This window comes from Mixophyes fleayi, chromosome 5, assembly GCF_038048845.1.
Source record: "Mixophyes fleayi isolate aMixFle1 chromosome 5, aMixFle1.hap1, whole genome shotgun sequence".
NCBI classification, from domain to species: Eukaryota; Metazoa; Chordata; class Amphibia; order Anura; family Limnodynastidae; genus Mixophyes; species Mixophyes fleayi.
Genome location: NC_134406.1, coordinates 188,279,729 through 188,298,413, shown reverse-complemented (window position 1 = coordinate 188,298,413; position 18,685 = coordinate 188,279,729). Strand labels below are relative to the sequence as shown.

General features: G+C 38.1%; 1 protein-coding gene across 1 annotated transcript; it reads left to right on the top strand.

Annotated features, from left to right (window-relative positions):
* Window positions 1–5,481: 5,481 nt before the first annotated feature.
* On the top strand, window positions 5,482–16,771 carry RBFA (ribosome binding factor A). The gene is made up of 7 exons (XM_075213179.1): window positions 5,482–5,780; window positions 6,413–6,452; window positions 9,085–9,258; window positions 9,829–9,941; window positions 12,759–12,843; window positions 14,796–14,869; window positions 16,329–16,771. The coding sequence occupies exons 1-7, from the start codon at window positions 5,575–5,577 to the stop codon at window positions 16,693–16,695; spliced, it is 1,059 nt and encodes a 352-aa protein (XP_075069280.1). The 5' UTR covers window positions 5,482–5,574; the 3' UTR covers window positions 16,696–16,771.
* Window positions 16,772–18,685: the final 1,914 nt, after the last annotated feature.

Here is an 18,685-nt window from a genome sequence, read left to right as displayed (position 1 = left end):
ATTTACATTTAGCAGCCCCCTTTCCAAGGAACTATTTATGTTCCACAGTACTCAGTTGCCCTCAGGTCTTAAGCTCGGCTAGTGGCAGTTAGTGATCCAGCTCTTGCCCAGTGGAGTGGACGGAACATGGTAGATGGTAGTGAGCAACCATAATGTGTTTGGCAGAACTCAGATTCACACAGGCAGGGATCAGGAATAGAGAAGACAGCATAATCCTTTAAATAAACCAGGGGTCAAGGGACGTAGAGATATCAGAGCAAATCCGTTTAATAAATCCAAGAGTCAAGAGTGGCCAAGACAGCAGAATCCTTAGAACAATCCAAGTCAAATACAGGGAACAGAACAGGTCAGGATATAAGGCACAACTATCACCAGCAATGGTATGCTGCCAGGAAGAGGTTTATAAAAGCACCAGCACCAATAAAAACAGCAGGATAATTAGCCGCATGGGTGTGATAAGTAAAAGCACACCTGCCAGACTGGGAGCTGAAGAGAAGCTTGTTGCTATTTACCTAGCAACCAGCTGAATCAGTGAACTGCAGAATTAGTTGCAGCAGCAATGCACAGCTGACAGATCAGACAATCAGGAGAGATCCTATTTCTTAACACCTACTTGCTTATCCTCAATGCCCAAGGATGAGTCATTGGACATGATTCATTAACAAATGTAAATGTCTATACGTGCTGTATTTTGCGTAAAACTGCACTGCGAATGCCAGAAACTTACTACAGGCTACGATTTCAAGGGCGGAGTGGAGAGGGTAATGGGTGTATGCACATAGTTAATGTACTGTAAGGGCGTGCCAAACTCAAGTGTACGCAGTAGCGTCCGATTCAAGCTTTGGGCATCTCTAAAGTATGTGATTTTCAGTCTTATAACTTGCGCCAGCTACAGGTCTGCTCTAAGTGCCGATTACTATTGAAGATGGCTGTGTATGCATGCTAGAACACGTGTTTGCAATCGGAAGCAACTGTAAAAATGTATTTTATGTGCAGCAGACATTCATAACATCCTAATGAATATATTTAAAGGAGAGAAAAAAAATGTAAAAAATACTTTTTTAAATGTTTTTATGTTTTGTCATTATTGACTTTATTATTAACAGGTGACATTAATTGTATAGCTTTTTCTGTGCATTATTTTGGGAATTTATATTCCACATGTTTTGGACGTATACTGCAGTGTATTGTCTGTTAGAGTAGAGCCGACCTAGACCCATATTCATCAACAAACATATCTTCAAATCCGCTCCTTGTTGAATGCGGACGTGCGTGTGGCCAATGTATATGCGATTTTAAATAAAACACATTGCGTTCGTGTTGTATTTGTTAAGGACTCAGGCTCATTGTCTTCAGCCTTTATATGGGAACACATCAACAATTAAACTTACTACATTTTTCTTTCATGTTTTCTTTTTACTTTCAGTTTATGCCTCTCCCTATCTCAATTTTGCACCGCCGAAAAATTTGCGCCATAGGCTGCAGCCTAGTCAGCCTATTGGATAACCAGGTCCTGTAACTTACTGTTAGATTTGTCTCACATTTTCCTGACTTCTCATTGCAGTTCCTTCACCCAAGTTGTTCAGGATGTTGATCCTAGGGTGTACCAGAGGTCGAATCAGATCCCTCCCCACCTCCCTTAAAATAACTTATGGAAACTCACACATTCTCAGGAAAAGGGGATAAGCCACCTGTTATGTTTATTTTAAGGCATTTTTACATAAAGGCCTGAAACGTAGTGCACAGTTTACAGCAATATCTAATGTGATGGAAAAGGTACAGAGCAACGTAGCCACAAGATGATAAATGTATAATCACAAAATACAAAATATTTGAAGAGTAAGATTAAATGACCAATAATGCACAGTTGTGATACTTAAGGACAGTAAGACAATAAGATAAGCAAATGACAATCAGTTTCAATACAATACAAAAAGAGTAACAGCAATGTTATTAAGACAATTTAAATGACTCTTAAACAGGGAAATACAATTGACTCTGAATAGAAGAATGAGATAGCAAAGCAACATCACATCACTTTGGTACTCTTTGGTTAGATCATAGGCTCTTAATTTACCTATGGGCACACCCTGAATCAAGAAGATGAATACTGAAGACACTGAAGAAATGGAGAAGCTAACACAAACGAAGTGTGCATTCTACACCAGAGCTGGGCATACATTTACAGATGAGGTAGCAATAAAATAATAGTATGCGTGGCAGAAACTCCAAAGAATGTCATTTTAATTGAGGATAACTTGCAATATAAAGAAGACAATAATAATTGGAGTAGTAGTTCCAACACTACTACTATAAAGAAGATAATGTGGCGAGTAATACACCCAATTCTAGAGTAACTGGAGATTCATCATACACTGAAAAGAAACCCTGTCTCATAATCAGGTGTAAATAAGTGCAATGGGAAAGAAGCAGAGTACTCACTTGGGTATTAAACATTATTAAATGTAAATGATATATGGTACAGCCTCAATCTACTCCGGGTGTGGTGCAAAGCAGTGTTAAGAAGGCATGTCAATAAAGAGCATATATTTTGTAATAAAGATGGTCTGGCACCCTTGCATTTACAGTGGTACACAACTGTCCCACTTTGGGACACAAATCTCTGATACCACTTTTAGGTCTGCCATATACATATGTACAGAAAAACCTATAAGTGGACTGTGACTGTGAGCTCTATATAATGATAATTTCTATGCTAAATTCCTTAGAAGTGCGTAAGCATTAGAGATGGGCGGGCTTCGGTTTCCCGAAAACCAAGCCCACCCAAACTTAGGGTATGCGAGCTGGCTTGCATAGCCTACTGACGCGCGCTTTCGGGCATGAAAACGAGGCAATACTTCATCATTGCATCGTCGGATCCAGCAAGACTTTCATTCTATAAATAACTCCCGAAAACGAGATCCGACGCCATTTCACAGAGAGACACTGAAGGGGTAGCAGGGTTCTTAGCAGTCTCCAGTGCAGTTAGGCAGCGTTATGAATGCAAGTGAAAGAGAAGTGTTGGCAGTGTTCTTCCAAGTCTTCAGTCACATTGTACTGTGCCAGAGCTCACCCAGAAATAGGAGAATGAGAATGTAATAGGCTGACATTGTTGTTCACAGAGCTCACAGAGAAACAGAAGGGTTAACAACAGTGTTCTTGTCACTCTTCAGTCTCAGTGTCATTGCCTACACAGAAACAAAAGGGAAAGGAGGGACATAATAGAAACTTTGAAATATATAATTATGAAGGTTTTTTCAATAAGGTACAGGAGGGTAACATTCTTCATAGGAAGAATAGTACTAGAACTATATGTACTGAGGGAAGTAGATTCAGAGGAAATTGGAGAAAAATCTAGCCAGCTTCCTTCTCTCAGCTACATCCCAGCACCTGCAATCTACAGTCACCATTCTCATCCTCATCAGTGTGTACATCATTGTTGCTCACACAATATTAATTATTCCATGATGTAAGAATATATTACAGAAGTCTCTGTACTTTGATGTAATTGCCAGCAAAGGACTTTCTCATGGAATTTGTAGAACATATTAAGCCAAAGCTGTCACAATTTTGGGCCAATTCTTTTAGACCAGAGCAGATGTTCTAATGTTGTGCAGACTCAGGTATCACCACCACTGGGTCTCTTGGTACAGCTATTTTTTTCCTAGCTGCACTCACAATAGAAACTGAAGGAGTATACCTTGTGGTGTCATGTACCACTTGAGCTGTCAACTGGCTGACCAGCAACTCATTGTATTTCTTGAGATATGTGTCATTTGGAAATAAATATAACACAGAACTCTTAAACCTAGGGTCAAGCACAGTCATCAAAATGTAGTGATCAAATTTAAAAATGTTGATAACTCTTAGATCCTGGCAAAGCGAATAAAGTACTTGATCTACCACTCAGATATTCACAATTTTTTTCCCCAAAACTCTAATTAAAGGAATCAAAGTAGCTGTGCTGAACTCACTTTACAGTAGACTTTTTTTTTTTTAAATACGTTTTATTAATATACAGTAGACTTTTTATATTACTTTCAGGACCATAAACAACACTGAAATTATTCTGCACTGCGCTGGACTAAAATACATTCCCCCTTTTTTCCCATGGGGTGTAGAGTAAGCGTGGATGACCTTTCGCTGTTCCTCCATCCACTCAAGCATACAAAGGGTGGAATTCCACGTTGTTACCACCTCTTGCTTCAGTTGGTGACAGGGCAAATTGTATTATTGTGGTAGCAGCTGCAATCTCCTACATGCTGTTGGAGAATGGTGATAAAGTCCAGACATTTTTCCAGCCACAGACAGCATCTCCTGCACGTCCCTGTCATCATCCTCCTCAGCAGCAGCTAATTATATAGCGCCAGTAATTGTGCTGCGCTGCACAGAGCAGATGAGAACTAAGCAGAAACCATTATAAGTTATGTAGATAGCTATAAGATATAGTTATAAGTTATGTTAGCTCACATCAGTCCCTACCCCATTCGGCGCTTACAGTGTAAAATCCTAACAGACACACACACATAAACGCAGCCAGTTAACCGACTAGTTTGTTTTAGGACTGTGGAAGAACACCGCAAAGGCACCGTGCTGCAAGGTCTTGCATCGTCATGACTGAACTTACAAGAAGATGCATCAAGGAAAGTTGCAGAATTAGCAGTCATACAGAACTACCTTTCTGTTTCACTAGGATTTTTTCTAAAACTCAGTAATACTTCCATTTAGAGAAGTGTGTTAATAGATTTTAGACAAGCGGTTCTGCTTTAGCAGAAAATAGGTGGTAACATATTGATCATAGAAAATTAGCAAACACAATTTTGGATGTTTCCCGATAACCCTTAGATTGTAAGATCCACTTCTTATGACCCCTCTGGGTAGCCAAGGAACCTGGTTAGCATGTCATTAAAGCATCTAAAAGAAAACTGCTCAATCTTTTTCTTTAGCAAACCTGCTGACTTATGCAATAACATACCTGGGGGCAGGTTCACATTCAAAAACCCAGTGTACAGTGTAAACCTTTCCAGATCAGATAGGTGGGGAGGTGCAGTACCCAACTATGCACCCAAGACTACACACAACAGGGGGTTATATTTATTAATTAGACATTGAGATGTAACATTTTTCAATGGGGCAGCCCTGCATAAAACCCCCATTACGCATTATTCAAATTAGCTATTGGTATGGTCAGAAGTTTCAGTGATATTGAGCGCATTTGGCTATTCAGAGCCAGCAGCTTAATGACGTTTTTGTGGAGCACAGTGAACACGCTCCTTAAAGCTCATCTCAACATGCTGGCATGTAAAACATATTCATATAAAATGAACACTATTGCTGTAGCGCACAATAATTGTAACCATATGTTTAGTTATGTGTTACTTGTTTAATGTTGTACAGGTGGTTAGTGCGCTTGCACCGCTCTAGTCTAGTAGAACAGATGCAGACTTTTCAGTTGATGCTCTCGACTGCCATCTGTTGGACATCGGCACATGTGCAGTTACATCTTCTAGTAAGGTCTGAATAGTCCAGGCAGCCGCCCGCAGATCTAAAAGAGGTCTACAGGCGGAAAGTAACATGGCGATGTCTACTGGATCTTTGCATGGGTTCTTCCGACCTGCTGTCTGGCGGGATTGTCCAAGGTTTATGAGGTTGCTATGTCCTGTCTCCCGTGTTGTCATCATTCCTGGCCCAGAATCCGCTTTTCAGCACTGCAGATGTGTACATCTTTCCTCCGCGCTGCCCGCCAAGAGTTTAATACACAAGTTCTCGACCAAATCCAAGTGAGTAGAGCGCCACCTACCTGGTGTGAGTGAGTGGAGCGCCACCTACCTGGTGTGAGTGAGTGGAGCGCCACCTACCTGGTGTGAGTGAGTGGAGCGCCACCTACCTGGTGTCAGTGAGTGGAGCGCCACCTACCTGGTGTCAGTGAGTGGAGCGCCACTTACCTGGTGTCAGTGAGTGGAGCGCCACCTACCTGGTGTCAGTGAGTGGAGCGCCACTTACCTGGTGTCAGTGAGTGGAGCGCCACCTACCTGGTGTCAGTGAGTGGAGCGTCACCTACCTGGTGTGAGTGAGTGGAGCGCCACCTACCTGATTTCAGTGAGTGGAGCGCCACCGACCTGGTGTCAGTGAGTGGAGCGCCACTTACCTGGTGTCAGTGAGTGGAGCGCCACCTACCTGGTGTCAGTGAGTGGAGCGTCACCTACCTGGTGTGAGTGAGTGGAGCGCCACCTACCTGATTTCAGTGAGTGGAGCGCCACCGACCTGGTGTCGGTGAGTGGAGCGCCACATACTGTACCATGTGGGAAGAGGGCAACTGATGTAGGTTTAAGTCCTGTTTGTTCGTAAATCATTGTGCTCTGTGTTTGTTTTATTAAATGTTGCAACAAGTGTTTGTTTTTTTTTTCAACAGAAAGAAACTTTGGTATGACAGTCCATGTTATGCTGTGCCAGTAAGTATTAGGATAAATAGATATATAATTGATTTGTCCAATCATTCAAACATAACACATGTCCATATATGTCTTGATTTGGTTGTAAACATCAGTGTTTATATTGTTGTACCATACTAAATGCTGCAAATAGGAGCCATGCTTAATGAAATACAGCTGTACTTTATCATGCCGGTGCTGCGCTAGGAGTCCTGGCGAAGACTCCCTTCTTCCCTCCTGCACAAACTCCTGGGTTTTTTTGGGGTTCTTTTTTTTTTTTTTTTTTTAGTGCAAAAAAAGGCCTAAAACTAAAGTAGCCAGGGCCTGAGTATCCAATAGGCTGACTAGGCTGCAGCCCAGGGCACAATGCCTTTGGAAGGGAGCAAAATATTTGGGGTTGCAGAATTGTCACAGGGAAAGGCATATACTGAATTTCATTTTAAAATATTAGAGAACCGTTGTTCTTCAAAGTAAAAAGGCACAGAAGTGACAGCCCCTTCCCACTTTACATCTTTACCCCCAGTAACACTCATTCATGTCTCCGTTTCGCTATATTTGCAGTTCTGATTTTAATGAAAACCAAATGAGATGTCTGTGACCCTTTTTGCAAAACACAGGAACATAAACATTGGTGGAAGGGAGGGTGAAAGAAGGTGGAATTTAAATTAAGGATGAGTTTGTTTTTACCAAACGTTTATTAATTAGCCTGGTGTGGAAGGCAAGGTGTTGCTACAAGCGTATTAGCCTAGGGTGGCCTGAACTCTTAGTGAGGCCCTGGCGCTGCACATAGCCACAGGTGAGGGATCCAGCAAAGCCGGGGAGGCTTTTGCTAGGTCCCATTGAAAATGACAAGTAATGTGTTTCTGAGATGGCATTACCTCGCCAACTTAATAAGTATATATATATGGGGTCTGTGTTAAGAAACTTTAAATGGGTTATGGCAGGAGAAATGTAACCCCCCTCCCCCCATTACCTGCATTTATCAATAATGTTTGGCAGATATATAAACTTCTACACATTACAAGACTAATTAATGACCGGCCCAATCAATTTCTATCAGTATGGAAGTACATGGATTGAGCACTTTGGCTCGTGAGGGTTTCCTGTCACTGTAAATGTAGCTGAGGAACTGAAATTTTCTCCCTTCTCTCTCCATTCCCCATTCCCTGTTCTTCCCGATACTAACATCCCTTCCAGCTCCTTCTAAATTCATCTCTCCATTGCCTAACAGATTGAAATGTCCTCTGATGTTAGTATGTTATAAGTTAAATTTTAATCAAGGCTGATGTATTCTTAATTGTGATGCTCCCCTACTTCCCCCTTCACCATTCTGTTTTTTTCAGCCTTGTTACATAAAAAATGTAATACAATACTACACAAAATATATTTAGCAAAAAACATTTTACCATTTCACAGAGAAAACTGCTGTTTTCTCCGTATTTATGACTGATTGCACCTTATTAAATAGACCCCTGACTTTGGGAGCAGATCCACTACTTTAGAAAGAGGGAATTGCATTTTTTGTTTAAAAAAAAACAATGTGTATAAAAAGACTAACCATATTGTGCAGCCTTACTTTAATTTACTAATCATACTATAAAATAATATAACAATTAGAACAGTTTCTTAAAGTAATGAAAGCTCAGCTACCAGTAAATGTACATATTTTTTTAATTCTGTAATGTTATGTTCGGTACATTTTAGATATTTTTTTTTTTTTTTGTTATCTGGATACCAAAATGCCCGCTTGGCACTCAAACCACAGCTGATATGCAAGTGTGTAATTTTTAAAATGTTGTATGCCTTATATTTGTTTATTGTTATGTAGTTGAGGTTGTAACTCTTTCATTTATCAAAGTTATGCAAAGAAGTTTAATCTGTTTGGGGTAGCCCTTTGGGACTTCCAAGTTTAAATTATATTTCCCTTATTCAATTCATGATAAGTGCAGCTTATCTTTCTTACAAATATTGTGAATATTCAGTGACACTTTAATTTGAAAAGTTTTTATTTGTTAATTAATCTTCCAAAGTTAGAGCAGATACACACAGTGTTTGTTTTGCAGCTGTCCTACTCTCAGTTCAAGCTGTCACTACAGCTCGAACTATTTCCTGAACCTTTCCTGCTGGTAATGTTACTCATTTTCCATTTCAGTACCTAATGTGTGTTTTTAATTTAATTTTTATTTTTATTTTTAAAAGAAAAAGAAAAAAATGGCTTTTCTGAGTGTTTTGTTTTAGAATGCCATTCAAGTGAATTGAGGGAATTTTCATAGCGTATCTGAAGCGTCAGATGTTAAAAAAATATATATATCAGTCCTGATTTTTAGTGTGGTAGCTTTGGGAAGAATATTTGTGTCTCGGAAATATTTTATGTTTTATCCAATACCAGATGGTAAATGTATCAAGCTGAGGGTTTCCCGGGGGGAGGGAGGTGGGGGGGTTAAAAAAAAGAGATGTTGCCTATAGCAACCAATCAGATTGTAATTGTCATTTATTTAGTACATTCTACAATATGATAGCTAGAATCTGATTGGTTGCTATAGGCAACATCTCCACTTTTCAAACCCGCCAGAAACTCTTAGCTTGATAGATTTACCCCCATGACATTATTTGTGACCATTGGTTTGTATGTTTATCTTCTAATTTCATGCAGGATAACCGGCCACATGGTTTAATGAGCTTGATGAAACAGGAACAGAAAGAAAAGAGAGGCAATAGCGTTCGCATTAGAGCTCTGAATATGATCCTGTATAAAGCATTGACAGGCCTGCTGAGTACTTCAGAAGTCAGTGAAGAGGTTTTTGACCTTTGTATCGAACTCTCAAAGGTAATGTATAGAAGTCTGATAGTCCATCTGATTAAACAAAATCACCTTCTCTTAAAATCCAGAAAAAAAGCCATTTTTATTTTTCACAAGAGCCATGAATTGATCCACAAAATTGTGTGAAATTAGAAATCTCCAAAATTAGTGTGAGACTTCCATCCCACAAAACAATGGAACATTTTTGCTTTAAGCTGGTGATACATAGATGGAACCAGTACTATTACCACGGTCACATATTATTACATAGTTCCAGCATACTTCTCAATGGTTTATCATTGGAAACAAACAGTAATGCAGCTCTTATTCAAAGTGTTAGAGCAGCATATTGCTGCATGTAAGCACATGCTTTAGTAAACTATTCAATGATAGAAACATAAATGTAAAAAGAAAAACCACACACAATGTAAACTATTTTTGCTAGAGCAAAGGCTTTAAAATTGCAAACATATATAGTGGTCATATAAACAGTAAAAGTCCCAGAATAATTTAAGATTTTTTTTATAAAGATTTAGAAGATAATTCAGCTCCTAATTCCAGGAATGAGACAGATTATCTTCTGCATTTTGTTTTTAGGTGTCTGTAACAGTAGACGTTTCAGCCTGCCGTGCATATTGGAAAACTAGCGGCAACAAAGACACTGATGCCGACATTGAAAAATTACTCGAGAAATATGCTCCTCGTTTTAGGTATTGTTTCACTTTTGTGTCGCTTCTTTTGGCTAAGCCACTAATGAAAGCTATTTGAAGCAACAGTAATGGTGCCATAAGTTATCATAACATGCACATCTTCCAGCAAATAGTGATGGAATGTTCTCGCCCCCTTCCCTTGTATCCAGGTAAATGTTGCTCAACTTGTTACCATGCAGGACAGTATCCGCATGTATCGGATCTACATTATTTCTTTATCCACTTGTAATGCTATTTTTAATGATTAGCCACGGTGTTGTAAATTTGGATGTGGCCTTGCACATACTGCTGCATTCCTATATCATATCATTACATTCAGCACTTGTAAGTGAAGGTTAGATATCGGGGTCCTGCACAGTGTACATACAAGGCATTATCCAATGGAAGATGGAACATGATGGCATGTTATCTGGACTATATAGCCAGGAAGGGGCTTGGTACAAACCTCTAATCCCGGTATTGATGTAGGACCAGTATTTATGTTCTTTAGCCTCATGGCCAAGGTGGCTAGTTTGCAATTTATTTTAATTTTGTGCTGGCCCCATTAATGCAGAAAGACCATCATTTAAGAAGAGCCAAGATTATGGTTTTGGGTCACATCAGAGGTTAAATGTTCCTATTTCCAGATATAGTGTGGAATCGCATTACTTTTGTGTACTGCTTAGGTTCTTCCCTGCTCCTATTTTTTAAGAAGGTGGTCCCAGGGCATATTTTCTTTCCGTCCTGCCCTAATACTTGCTACGGGGCATGTTAAAAACACTACTCATTGTTTTTAGCTTGTTAAACTTAGACATGTTACTATGAAGTTATGCTTTATACATCTGTCACACCTATTGGTTAGGGCTTATAACTTTATTATATGTCCATTTGTATTTATTTAGCAAAGCTTGCCTTTTTCTATCCAATATACTAGTCGTCTTATGTATAGTTCAGTCTGTCACGGTCTCCCGTTTTCCTAGTCCGTATAAACACAGAAGGCATTTCTCACTTGTTGGATATACATTGTTATTATTGAGAAACATTGCTATGCAAGGACTATAAGACAATTGTATTACTGTCTCAATGTGACTTAGTCCCTAAGACTATGGGGTCGATTCAGTTACTAGTGATATGCCTCCAGAATGGTTGTGAAGGCACTCCGCGGCTAGAGGTGCGCAAGAAAATCACAGATGTTGGGAAATGTGCACAGCCAGACATCCTGGTGATGTCCAGCTACACATCGCTAGTAATGCAATTTTTAGTCCATATAATTAGATTTCTCAGCCCCATTCATCAAGTACTCCCCAGTACACACTATAGGTTTTTCACCCAATTATGTGCCAAGCACACAATAAACGATTGTTAGGTCCAATATCACATTGTGTGACCCCCCCCCCCCCCCCCCAAGATCAATTTTTTTCTCTTGCCAAACCACGTCGTGTCGTTTGATTTTATCTGGGCTAAAACTCTCTATAAATGATGCTGAGCAAATACTGAAGTGTGTATGTACTCACGACCAGCAACATAGGCAGATCTCCATAGAGTTTACAGAGTCACAATCTTTTCAGCAGATGGTTATGATTGTGTACACATAAATCTGCTCATTGGGACTTTCAGTCGTTGTTAAAATCGTTACAAATATCTCGTTGCAAGAAATCTTCTATAGTGTGTACCCAGCTTTGGGCCATATTTTGAGGATTTCCGTCATCGGTTTGATTTAATTTATTTAACTTTGTGAGCAAAAATGACCCATAACAAATTGACATTATAAAGCTTAACCTGGTGCAGCTAACATCAGGCAGTTGAAGCATAAAACAAAAAATAAAAGAGCGCATATCACTTAAGCCAAATAAAAATACCACCATAAATATATTAAAATTCAAAAAATATTTTATTAAAAACAGATACTGGACAAACTACATATTACAATATAAAATTCATATATTACCTGAAGTCCAAGTGGATTGACAAACAGGACTCAATAGGAAATCTCTATTGTTGTATATTAACCCTATAGTGCACTTAAAGGGAGAATCCATCTGTAAAAGTTTCCTCAATTTGGACTCCAATAGTTTTCAAGGAACATTGGTATTTTTTTGGTTTAAGTGATATGCACCTTTTTTGTTTTTTGTTTTTTGTATTTTACTACTAAGAAAATTGATACGCAGTTATCCCAAAGAAAAAAGCAGCAAATACTATTACCAAAATCTGTTAATCTGTGGCTTTAGTAGGTTATTTTGGTTATGTTCATATATAGTGTGTTTTCTTTAATATACATATTTTATATTTATATACTTCCCTTTTGGGATCACACGGAAGTGCCCATTATTATCCATTTATTTGAATAAGAAAAATTGTAGTTAAAGCAAAGCATAAGGCTTAAAATGAAGGGAACAGAAGTTGTCTGAGTGAGAAGGCTCTTCTGGTATCTCATTGGTACCCATGGCAGAGTGATACCAATTCCTGTTTTGTCTCCCACTGTTACTTTTTTATGGTCTGCTGTTTAATACTTTAAAAATTGATACTTATTTGTCAACGCATTTATGATTTTTTTTTTTTAGAATGTACCTCCTTTTTTAGAACAAATTTATGTAGCTGGAGTGGTAACCAGGGAGGGGGTGCATTGTCTGTTGTAGTTTGCCTGTGTGCTTGGCAGTCAAAATGTGAAAGATATCTTATACTTAGCAGATATTATTAATAGTTGGAGAAGGGAGCAAATACCAGTAAACTATGTTTCATGATTGTGAAGCTTTGAATACACCAGGAGTACCTTTTTAATTTATTTTATTTTATGTTCTAATTTATTTTTTTAAATCTAACTTTTATTGTGTTTTTCAGACATCTCTTGATGACCCAGCAGGTTCTCGGAAGAGTTCCACCAATTTTGTTTTTAAAAGACAAAGATGATGCTAAAAGACAAGAGGTGGGCTTGAGAGAACATATAAATTATTTTCAAAGGGAAATCTGCCTAAAATTTTGAGCACCTTTTTGTATTCATCTCCAGTTTACCCAGGACCAGGATGACCTCAGGTTTGAAGTAGGTTGGCTACAGGTTGTTCTATCCCAATCAGATCATCAGAATTTCGGCAGCAGAGTATTTCAGGTGCACATATGCAGGAGGCTGTGGTTTATAGTGAGGGGGGAATGGAGGCAAGCAAGAAGGCACAGACAGAGTTAGGGAGATAGGGTCCCTCAGCATCGCTGAGTGGTGATGTGAGGCCACTGTCTAAAGCAGGAAGACTGTCATTTTAAATGCAACTCTATATGAAACAAAGTTCATGCTTTTAATCTGCTTTATTACCATTCTCTATGTAAAGAAGTTAAGCTGTACATTCATACATCGGCACTACTCTATTGATAAGCTTATAGATAGACTGCATATATGCTGTAATTAATTACTGTTATTTGGTTCATGTTTATTAGAAGAGACCAAAATGATTTAACTGGAATACACACATTATATAGTGATTTCCCACAAAATGAAAAAGATTGCTTAATCACTACAATGGGTATTGCTTTTGCCTAAAATGGCCTATTGATAACTCTGATACAGTGTGGCTGCCATTTAACATGTTAGGAATAACAGACCTTTCTTGGTAACACCTGTAACCAGGGAAACAAACTGGACAACATTGTTGGGTATTCACAACCATCTGGTTGCTGCAAAAAGTCTATTTCAAGTATCGGGAGTTATTCCTGTAAGCTGCAGTAGCCAGCATGATGATTTTAATTGGGCAACATTGTTCTAGATTGGAGCTATCCCTTAATAGTTCATGATCAAGATGCCTAGCAAGCAGCGGTAAAGCAGAATAAATATATACCTCAGTACGTCATTTGTACTTAGATTTATTTACAGGGAGCAATCTAGAGAATTGTACCTGGCAGAACATATGCACATCTTTGTCAGGTGCCTGTTTGTGCTAATTGTACAAGTATTCCGTGTACACAAGTAGTCAAGCATTTATGAAGCACATCTAATCCGCACCACAAAACTCCTTGGTTTTTTCACCAGTGTGTCTCAAATGTCTGCCCAGTGCACTGCAAGGTACATACCTCTCCTCTGCACCTGTGACCAACCTCCGAGGTGAAGTCGAACAAAAATTTTGAGGAGTACATTAAACATTACATCAAAGTCCAACCACTTACCCATTTAGTACCTCACCTTTCAATTAAAGATTTTCAATTTTGTCATAAATTACTGTGTGGTCTGGCCTTATTTGAGGATTATTATTGTCGTTGATAGGTAAGGCGCCATAATGCTCCACATCACCAGACAGCGGGTAAAAGAGAAACTGTTTACATGCGAGGTATACAAAAACAACAAGCAAACTGAAAACAAAGGATTGGTAGTGCCCCGCTCATGAGAGCATGTATAGTCTAGTAGGAAAAGGGCTCCTCTAAGACACTAGTGGGAGATTCAATTTGCTGTAATATTCCTGACAACCTCACGGCTGACCATTTTTATTGGTAGTACGGTAAAAACGTACGCTCGTTTTGCACCTCCGTGGGGTGAGAGCAAAAATCATTATCAAAATCATCTGTTGACTTGTGTATGCAATCTTATGCCATGCATGCTCATAGGCCATAATGTGATTGGGCCGCTTTGTGCAAGTTTCAATCTAATTTTGTGCAGCCAAATCGTAAACCTACCCTGCAATTTAGTTTATGTGGTGGCTGAATGGATCAGCCCACGTATGACCATCTTCACCTCCCTCCAAATATGGCGAACTGCTACATAAGGATGCAGAAGTGCATTCTTCACATTTGGTTAAGTATAAATACTTTGGTTATTTCATACATATAATTCAGCTCCATAATAAACATTCATTATATGTAAATATTAAATTGTGACTTTACTTTTAATTTTACACACAGATTGAAGAATTGCTGGCAAGTTTAGATTTTGGAGACAACTATGATACAGCAATCAAATATGGTCATACATCCAGGTACATAAGCTTTATTTTAATGATCCGATATCTGATTGATAAGATATGCTACTGTATGCCAGATTCTGGTGCTGAGAGAGTTGTATATTGATATCGATATTGGAAATATTGTTTATTTTTTAGATGATACTACTACAGCATTCTTCAAGTCAGAGTGCCCTAAATATATTTGTTCTAATGCATCCTACCACTTGATGGTACCATGTCTGCTTGTTATATAATTCTGGAAGGAATTTTTCTAGTTTTATTTATAATGTAGTCGGCTGTCCTCCTGGATTGAGGAGTTAAAGGATAACTCCACCCAAAACTGAATTTGTATGGATCGTCCTAAGTTAAACTTGATCCCAAATTAGTAAACTTTGATCTGGTGGTGATGTAACTCTGCATTCCTTTGATATCGGTGGGTAAGACACTGTTGCTCACTCCCACTAGAAGCATGTTGACTATGGCCATCATGATAACATTTAGTTATCAGAAGCATCAATAGTGTGACAGATATCCTATTGCAGCACAAGCTACAGAAATAAGAGTGATCCAATTATAATGATCACATAGCTTATATTATAATATACCAGCTCTATTTAACCCACTACTTATTAACCATCTGAGAATTATCAGTTATCTCAGCGGTGATCACTGAAGGGCTTATTCAATTTTTAATTAGTTTTTCCTATCTGTTCTATCTGTTTTTAACTCCATATTTCACCTATTATCATCATATGGCTCAATAAAGGCAACGGCCCTGTTACATATGATATACTTACTATAACTAATTCTCTTTGGAAACCAGAGTGCCCTTGCTCTTTGAGCCACAACTCTTTGTCCTTTCCTCTTTAGTTTTGATCTATTACCTGAGTTGTTGGTGCACCCCTCTAGATATGAAAATTCTATTCGTGATGACAAAACACAAGGATATTTGTATACATTACTTCCTATGAGGAAGGTTTCCTCCCTAGTGCGAACATTACTTTGTTTTTTCAATTCCGACCATGTGCCAGATCTTGTTGTCATCGGCTCCCCAGCTGCTCTTCCTGCTTCCATACATCTGTCTAATTTAATTGATTTTGGGCACAGTTGCAACATACAAATAGAAGGTGTCCCTAGGATATATTGGCCCTCCCTCCATGAAAAATGTCTTAATTTTCAATGTTTTGGTTTGAAAGGCCAAAATCTATGTTTACCTTTTTTATTGTGGCAGAAAAGAATTGTACTATGTTTGCCAGTGATAAAGCCAGAAAGATTAATTACAGTGATATAAGCTGAACTCAAGTGTGTCTGAATGAGCAAATTTAAATGTCTGCCTTTGATACTAGTTAAGTTTCTTAGTCGGACATCTCTGCTGTAAAAGCGCTAAGTAGATTTCAATTTATGCAATTGAAATCGACTTGACCAATTAAGGGGGTAACTCTTATCTCTTTCACTTCTTGTTTTGCTTATTTAATATTTTTGTTTTCTTTAGAAAATTGGACACTGCTCCCCCCTCTGCGTTGCCTGCTTTTCCTACTGCTAGTATGTTTGGTATTGATCATATTGAACTTAACAAACAAATTGTTGACTACAAGAAAAAAATGAAGGATGTGCAAATAGAAAATGATGGCATTGAACTATCAAAGCAGCAGCAAGAACAGCTGGCAGAGATTAGGAAGCAAAAGTTATTGAGGAAGAAAATACAAAAGGTGACTATGCGGGATTACATCAACCCACAGGACTATTTGCTGTCCACAGACAGTGACTTGTACTCTGACGTAGAAGAAGAATTTGAGTCAGAACTGCAGGAGGACTTTGATTATGCAGAGGAGGAAGAAGATGGGAGAAAATTAAATTAAATAAAAACTTGGACATATTTGCTATATTGACATGCCAAATTGTAAGACTTTTGAATAAATATAGTACTATTGGTAACTTCTTGGATGTTTTTGCAATGCAATTGGTTTTAATCCACTGATTATCCAATTACAATGGATATCCTCCTGCACAAAATAAACTGGAAAAAAGTAAATAAGATAGCAATGATGTGTAATCCTGTAAAATCAGTCTAATGAAGTTCTGCTCACCTTATACAATGCTTCATACTCATGAAATTTAAACCCCTTTTCTATCCACAGAGGTAACTTAATGGTTGTTCATGCTCCCACTTCTCTTTGAGGTAATTCCTGGTGTCATCATAAAAAGCAGGACAAAAATGCAAACTTTATTCTAGCAAGAAAAGCTAAACAAAGTTCATAATCACTCATTATATTATAATAAATTATACATAATGGACTCTGTCCATGTAAAAGGGTAACTATTTTGGGTGCTACTTACTGTGCTAATCTGAAGCAGGAAGGTCCAATGATGTGGCAAATATACTAATTATGTTAATATCGTTATAACCATTTAGTAAACTACATTCATTATCACACAGGGTTAATTCCAATTTAAATACCGTTCTTAGAAAGATAATTCTATTTCAATGTCTGCTCTATTTACTATGATTGCCACAGTTTAATACAGGTAATAATTCATATTATATCCTATCAAGAAAGTATTTCCACAAAGTCTCATTAGATCATATGTATTGTTATTAACAATAGATATTTTCACCTACAATAACAGTGTAGAATGCATAATAGATGTTACATGAAATACAATGCATTGCCTGCTTCAGCTATCTTATACATGTGTAAATGTGCCATTTATTTAATTGTAATCAGATTGTAAGACTGTTCAATCAGATTGTGTGAAATCAGATTGTACAACAATGTGTGTGTAAGACATATTGTATTGTAAGAAAACAAGATGGAGGATAGGCCAAGTGTGTGAGAAAAGGAAGGCCAAAATGGAGAACAGACCATGTGTCTCTGGCTTTAGTATAAAGCCTTACTTGCATGTCTCTCACATGGCTCACACAGGAGCCATGTAATCCATTTAATGTATCCAGCAATAAACTGCATGTACCAAACAGTATATGTAGAACTGTAAAACGTTCCCAAATGATCTATGCTTACATTTCACTTTTTAACTATGTCATACAAATAACTATGTAACAAACATCACATTCATAACTTTTTTCTATGCACAAACAATGTAAACAACACAATGTTTTTCTAAATCTTTCCAAGTCCCTTTCTAAATACACTAACAATCTCCACTAGCCTTTTTCAATCAACTCAAAACAGCTCACAAAGGGAGTAATCTTTCCATTGAAGCATTGCAGATAAAGCAACCATTTTATTCTAACAAACAAACTATGCACTACCATTTTTGTGCATTTACTATATATTTACACTAAACTGCATTAACTATAACCATACACTTCCATTACACAACAAACTATGCACTACCATTTCCATGCTAGCATGTTACATTTAAAACAATACTTAACTAACACCATACAATTAACTATGCTGCACATTTTACTTAATGTAACTTTTCCAAGCATTTTCCATTAAACATCATTGTATTTTCTTGCTAACCTATACTCTCACAAACAGTATAATCAGAGGATGTCCAACACATTGGGGATGGGAACAAAATGTGATCTCTCCATATATATATATATATATATATATATATATATATATATAATGTCAACCCTCCATGCTGTCCCAATGTAACTCCTATCATTTATATTTTTATCATCAAAGTACTAGCAATAAACTAGGGGCGGATCTAGATAATTGGTGTAGGGGGGGCGATTTAGGCCACGCCCGCGGCTGCACACTATGTGCAGGTCCGTTCTGCAGTGACAGTGTGCTGTCCGGTGAAACACAATCAGAGCAGCCGGGCAGCACACTTTCACTGCAGAACGGACCTGCACATAATGTGCAGCCGTCG

Coding starts and splice junctions, on each gene's coding strand:
- RBFA (XM_075213179.1), top strand. CDS start 5,575: ATGGCGATGTCTACTGGATCTTTGCATGGGTTCTTCCGACCTGCTGTC. Junction 9,259..9,828: donor TTTGTATCGAACTCTCAAAG/GTAATGTATAGA, acceptor TTTTGTTTTTAG/GTGTCTGTAACAGTAGACGT. Junction 12,844..14,795: donor ATGATGCTAAAAGACAAGAG/GTGGGCTTGAGA, acceptor TTTTACACACAG/ATTGAAGAATTGCTGGCAAG.